Source organism: Hipposideros armiger, unplaced genomic scaffold, assembly GCF_001890085.2.
Source record: "Hipposideros armiger isolate ML-2016 unplaced genomic scaffold, ASM189008v1 scaffold_413, whole genome shotgun sequence".
In the NCBI taxonomy this organism is placed as follows: Eukaryota; Metazoa; Chordata; class Mammalia; order Chiroptera; family Hipposideridae; genus Hipposideros; species Hipposideros armiger.
In genome coordinates this window covers 670487-676763 of record NW_017731763.1, presented here as the reverse complement: position 1 = coordinate 676763, position 6277 = coordinate 670487, and the positions used below count along the sequence as shown (strand labels likewise).

Genomic DNA, 6277 nt, shown 5'->3' with positions numbered 1-6277 from the left:
AGGACTCAGGCAAAAACAAGGCTTCTAATTCCAGATTCGGTGTTCATTCTGCTAGAAAGTGCTGCCTCTCTCCAGAATTGGTGGGAGGTACTGGGACCAGTCCCCAGGCTAATGTTTTTTGATTCTTTGTTCTGCCTCACTCAGCACCCATTATACCAAGTTGTATTTGTAGCTTAGTGGTAAGTTTCCCATAGGGGCGCCAGGGTCTGGCCCACTCCGGCATCTGAAGCTTATGAAAATGCTGGCTGTGGTTTTCTTACAGCTCCCCCATTACTATTTGGTATCACGTGGTACTTACTTTGCTAACTATACTTTTGCAAAAGTAGCATAAATCAGTTAATGTGAAGAGGGGCAAAGAGTTGCTAAAAAATGTTCCTGGGGATTGGTCCTTATAGCTTTAACTCTGGGAGGATGCCTAACTTTAGTGTCAACTTCCTCATTAAGAGCAGGGTCCGGGGCTTCAGACGTTCAGTTACGAAGGTTGTAACAATTGCTTGCTGAAATGGCTTGTGGAGGGTTTAATGGCTAAGCCTTTATCACAGTTTGTTAAACTATAGCTTAAATAGTAATGATTTTTCATATGACCAAACCATTGAAGGAAATTAACACTAATTTGTTTCTTTGAAAAATGAAATACAAATTTATTACATGGCCTGTATCTCTCGCACTAATTTGCAAATCTCCCACCCTTTTCAGATGGAGCAAATTGTAAATTTAAACCAAATGATTATTATTCATGCTCTAGCTAGCTGACTTTACTTCTATTCCTCAGTCTTCTAAACTCAAAGTAAATCAAGAGCTTGTTTTGATAAAGCATACAGAAAGATGAGAAATGGGTGGGCCCTCTCATTCCCAAAGGATAGTCAGGGTAAGTCTGTGAGCTTTTCAGCTCCATTTAGGTCTTAGTTGTTCCCAGTGTCAAATGTGGGGGTGTGGTTACCCCTGTGAAACAGCAGCTTACAGAATTCACTCTTCATTAACAGACTAGACTTCCTATTTACAGTAGCCTCACCCCCACCCCCCAAAACACCTGTCAGTCACAGAACTGAGCTGCTGAATTGCAATGACCTGTTTTCCTTTGGAGATGGTGATAGAGGTGATGCTCCTACCCAACTGTGTGAACCAAGACCTGGCACCTAGGCGCATAAAAAATTGTCTTTGATGTGACCAAAATTATATAAAAAAAAGAGAAGTACACCAATATTTTAAATTTTTTTTTTTTAACTTTTCACAAAGGATTTGCTGTAAGCCTTCAAGTCATCTTGTCCAATCCAACAGCTGTATTTAAGCGCCGCGGATCCCAGCCAGGGATGCAAGAATCTGACTTTCTAAAACAGATAACGACAGTTGAAGAACTGGAACCCAAAGCAAATAACTGCACCAAGGTATGCGTGTATTTCACTTGTGTGTTGCTTGATCTTGCCGAATGTCCACGTTAAGAGTCTGGCTACCCCCGAGCTTTCCATCCCCTGTAGGTTCTTGTGTGGCACACCCGGACAGAGAAGGTGAATCTAACCAACGAGCCAAAGTACCACCTGGACACGGTGAAGATCGAGGTGTAAACTGGAGCAGCAACTGGCGGACGGCTGGCCAGGTACTGTTCATTTTACTCCGGTGCAACAGCCTTTAGTGACATCTGAGGGGCATCTGTTTCAACAGAGCTTGTCACTTAACATAAGCTAATTCGATGATATAAAATGTATGTTTTTGTCTTCATTTGTTTTGCATGTTTTCTCTACAACTGGAAGATCTTTGTACAATACAGACACTGCAGGGTGCCACTCTGAGTATCTTATGTACTTTTCTCTTTTCTTCCCATTTGGCCTTGTCATTAGTAGATGTAAACAGGTTTTAGAAACAGATGACAGGTATTTTTATTAACTAAATGTCCCCAATTCCTCCCTTTTCAACGTTAAGTAATTTATGTAAGGTGGTGTCAGTATACATTGTAGGAAATAAAACCCACAAAAAAAAGGTCTATGGATTCATCTGTTTAATATAGGGAGAGAACATTTTGTCAATACTAGGCACCATAAAATGTAAACACAATTACTGTCATAAACCTGGATATACCTTCATGGATTCAAAGTGGCTTTGTTTAGTTACCCTGTTTGCATATAGTGCAGAGAAAGGTCTTCACGTTAGCACTGCGTACAGAAGAAGAGATCCGAATTACAAGGAAGCAGATCAAATTTGAATTCTAAGTTTTATAGTATCATCCAGGTTTATCTTCCTTTCACTAACTACGTTCCCTGTTAAGCACATCATAACAACAGCACAATGAAGTGAATGATGAAATAAAAGAATTTTGATCCACTAGGAAAAAGTGCTCAGTGGTACATTTACAGTCTATATGATTAAACATCTGAGCATACAGTACCTTCCTACGGGGTTACTGGCTAATTTGGGGGTGGGGTTTATACTGTTAGAGGTATTACTAACATGATAACTATTTCCCTTATATGCAAACATTAGAGCTATAATTTTATTGAGAGTAAAACTGATTATGCAAGTTGACTGAGCAGCTTCTGAAATAATGTGTCTTATGAAGTCATGGGAAATACAAGCAAAGCTGCCCTGGACATAAAACCTGCTTTTCACCACATCAAATTTAATCAGTACAGACCAACACGGTCAATCAGATAATTCTTAATATGAACAAATGGTGGAAAAGAAAAAATCCATGTACATGAATAAACAGGGGAACTAGATGCGTTTTAGCAAGGAATGTCAGGTGGCAGTTCTGGATGAAACTTGTGTTGCAGGCTTCATTTCCACAGCTGTGTGCTGAGCGTCTGGCCCGATGAGCTTCCAGACCATCCCGCAGTTGTGCTGGGGGGCTGGCCAAAACCCACCGGAGGAGTCGCGCTGCTGATGCTCATGCCGGCCACCTGCTGATTCATCTGGGAGACATGGAAAAGGCTTAGTTTAAGAAACTTACTTCACTTTTACTTCCTGTTTGTTTAGCCACAGTTAGACATTTTTAATAGTTACCCTATTTTATTAGAAGCTGCCTTTATTTGAAGTTGATTCAGTCAAAGAGATACCGGTGTTTAATAGCAATTACAATCAGTATTTTTTATCAATGGGAAAATCAGTCAAAGCCCTGGGGTAAAAGCAGACCGTACAATTATTTTTCTATAGAAGGCAAAGAGGTACTCCTTTCTTCTTGTTCTTTATTTCTTTCCACTTTTTAGCATTGTCCATAAAGTGATCTCAATCATATTTACTCATTTTCTAGACTCAATTTCTTATCCCCAAAGATTAACCACAACTGAAAAAAAGCACCAAAGCAATCTTTGAATTTGTATCTGGGTACATGATGAGTCCACTAGTCTAATTTTCAACTATACTCGTGCTTTAACACTAAATATTAAAAGTATAATATTCCAAAATTATAAAATTTGCCTAATAGCTATTATTCTGCCTTTATTAAAATCTTAAATGGCTCTATGTACTTTCTAAATATTAAAGGGTAACGGCATAAACATCTAAAATTCATTTTTATTATTATATGATCTAAGGTGTAAGTTTACATGTATTTTTCCTCCAGACTAGAGTCATATATGTGTTAAACATCCTAACCTTTCTCTGTGGCTCTCTTACCTCTAAGATTGATGACAGGTAAAGGAAAGGCAGGATTTACCACAAAGTATAGATTCAAAACCTATGCTCAGGGTTGGAGTGTATTCTTAATAAAGTTCATTTGTTTATAGTTTCTCAGACACTAACGTAATCACATCGCTGATGAGGCATAAGTGTCTGCAGGAGCAGATCATTCTGCAACGCACTAAAGGATGTTTTATCCACCAGATCCCAAGGAGGGGGCCGGAGAACAGCCTGGAAGTAGGGCCAACGATAACTTCTCACTGATTCATTAGCATCTCAGCCTGAGCTGGCTGTGCGTCAGCATTATCGCTACACAAAAGTTGTTACTGCCATTTAGTACATACTATTTTTGAGATTCCCAGAGAGCAGAGACCAATGTCATAAAGATATTCCTTTAAATAGTGATAATAAAAATAACTTGGAGCATTCATGGGATGTACAGTGATTTTGCTAATATTAGTTAGAAATCACTACAGACTATTCCTTGAATGCTGTCAAGGTGAAACAGCTGTCCAGAACAGAGGCCAAGATCACCCAAATGCTAGAGGACCATCAAATAGATGATGTGAAGGGGAGAGGAGCCCGCCGTGAACCTGATTCTAAGGGTCTTTCTATGAAGCCAGAGAAAAGTCAGAACAGAGCAACTGAAAGAGAAATGATTTATAAGAGGTAATACTAAAATGTCATCTCTTGGCTCTAAGTTAGGTAAAAAGAGGGTTTTCATTATATGAAGGGATGTCTGAGACAAATATGGACTTGTTCATCTCTTATGGGAATTCTTGAACTAGTGGATATTATTCTGAAAGATAATCATAATTACAGGATGAATAAAAAGGAATACTTTAAGGTTTTTATTAAAAAAAGGTTTTTTTAAATAAATCATGGGCAGTAGCCACATGACATTAAGAGCCTAGATCCCTCACGAAACAGTGCTTTGAGAATATGACACTGGATTTTTTCCTAATTTCTGAAAGTTACCAAAAAAAATAACAAAACAAAACAAAACAAAACAAACCCAAACTAGTGAAGACAGGTTGGTTGGTCTAAGAGGACTACAAAAACACTCTATCAGAGAGCTGGATTAAAGCTTGCTGCTAATTTCAAAGGTGGCGACAGGGAGTCTTTTAAGATGCCCAAGGTAATTTCTAGCTGTTACAGACAGATTAGGGATGTTCACCATTACAGTATTTATAATCTGAAATGGAAAAATGGTTACCATTTCTTTACAGAATACTCTAAATATAGGGACAATGACAGCTCACTTATCTGAGATAACTTCATAGTCTCTACAATTTTGACCTTATACAACATTATCCCTACTCAGTTCTTTCTGCCAGAGTGTTAGATTTAAATACCAATAAAACTGCTTAGAAAATGAATCTGGTTTCTTTGATTCTGGATAAACTGGAGAGTAAATGACCCTTACCTGCGAGAGGTTCCACTGGGGCTGTTGAGCTTGCGGCAGGCCGAACTTACTCTGGGGCGCACCCATCTGTCCTACCATTCCTCCCTGGGGGCCAATCACATTTGGAGGCAGTGGCATCACACCAGTTTGTGCATTGCCCATAAAGCCATTGGGCATGGGCATGCCCACCATCATGCTTGCATTCTGTCCCATCACAGTTCCTATGAGGCCAGGAGCTGCAGGCACAGGTATGCCCACTGATGGAAAACCTTGAAATGCAGTCGGTGCTTGTGAGGTAAATGGTATATTTGAGGGTCCCATAAACACACCTGCATCATAAGAACCATAAAAAGCAAATGAATGACGAGAGCAGGGCTATTGTATACAGCTGCACCCACCTCTCTATAATCACAGAAAAAGGACTGCCATCCTTCCGAACTACCCATAGCAAATTTTTTTTTTTTTTTTAGCTGAGCCATCCTGCCACTTGTTGGCAGTTCAGTGGCAGCTCAGCTCGGGCCGGGCATTGAACCGCTGTTGCTCAGAGTTGGCACTCTTGAACGAGCTCTTAATCAACTGAGCCACTCGGCCGGCCCTCCCCAGAGCAAAAATTTTAATTCTGGTCTGGCTGCTCCTACTGTCGAAACCAACTCACACCTACAACCTCAGAGCTGGTTACTTCCAGAATGCAGATAAATCAGTTATGAACCTGAGCAATTTTATTAGAATACATACATCTTATAAGAGCTACATAAAATATCCATTGTGAAGACCAAACTCTGTTGCATGGAGTTATGCGCGGTTTCTGGTGACCTGCATCACAGGTCTACTAAATACACCAGTGTGTTCACTGTGTCTGGCTTTAATGGTAGCGGTTGGAATGTCATATAATTGCAGCTCATATGTGAAATGAAGCTCATTATTTTAAAGGAAATGGTCTAACAGATTTAAACTGTAAACAATAAATCTTACTGTGCTAGTATTTCATAATTATTAAAAATCTCAAACCTTTTTTGAAATTTATGTGATAATTCAGACTGCTTATTGTTGACTTGCAGAGAAAATATATTGTACAGTTATAAGCTTCATGCCAGTCAAATGTGAATTCTTCAAAAAATAATCCATGTTCTATAAGCTTGTGAAACTATATTAGATGATATGTGAACCGCTTGTTAATTCTAAATGAATAAAGTTTTGTGAATCCTGTACCTGCTTTTTAATTCTAATTGATTCGTTCATTTCAGTTTTGTAGTTGTGTAAATT

General features: G+C 39.1%; 2 protein-coding genes across 6 annotated transcripts in view; one reads left to right on the top strand and one right to left on the bottom strand.

The window, feature by feature from the left end:
- Positions 1-2178, top strand: part of B3GAT2 (beta-1,3-glucuronyltransferase 2) — an 86963-nt gene extending 84785 nt beyond the window's left edge. Inside the window, exons 3-4 of the mRNA XM_019664005.1 lie at positions 1237-1385; positions 1476-2178. Of these exons, the coding sequence (XP_019519550.1) occupies positions 1237-1385; positions 1476-1562 (236 nt within the window). The 3' untranslated portion in view covers positions 1563-2178. The remainder of the gene's footprint in view (positions 1-1236; positions 1386-1475) is intronic.
- The window catches only part of SMAP1 (small ArfGAP 1), a 149773-nt gene continuing 145472 nt past the window's right edge, over positions 1977-6277 (bottom strand). For 3 of the 5 annotated variants that reach the window (XM_019664000.1, XM_019664002.1, XM_019664003.1), the window contains 2 exons: positions 5036-5343; positions 1979-2903 (listed from right to left, as the gene is read on the bottom strand). In XM_019664000.1, coding sequence (XP_019519545.1) covers positions 2769-2903; positions 5036-5343 — 443 coding nt within the window. In that variant the 3' untranslated portion in view covers positions 1979-2768. Of the gene's footprint in view, positions 2904-5035; positions 5344-6277 lie in introns of all 5 variants that reach the window. The other 2 variants (XM_019664001.1, XM_019664004.1) reach the window with 2 other exon arrangements.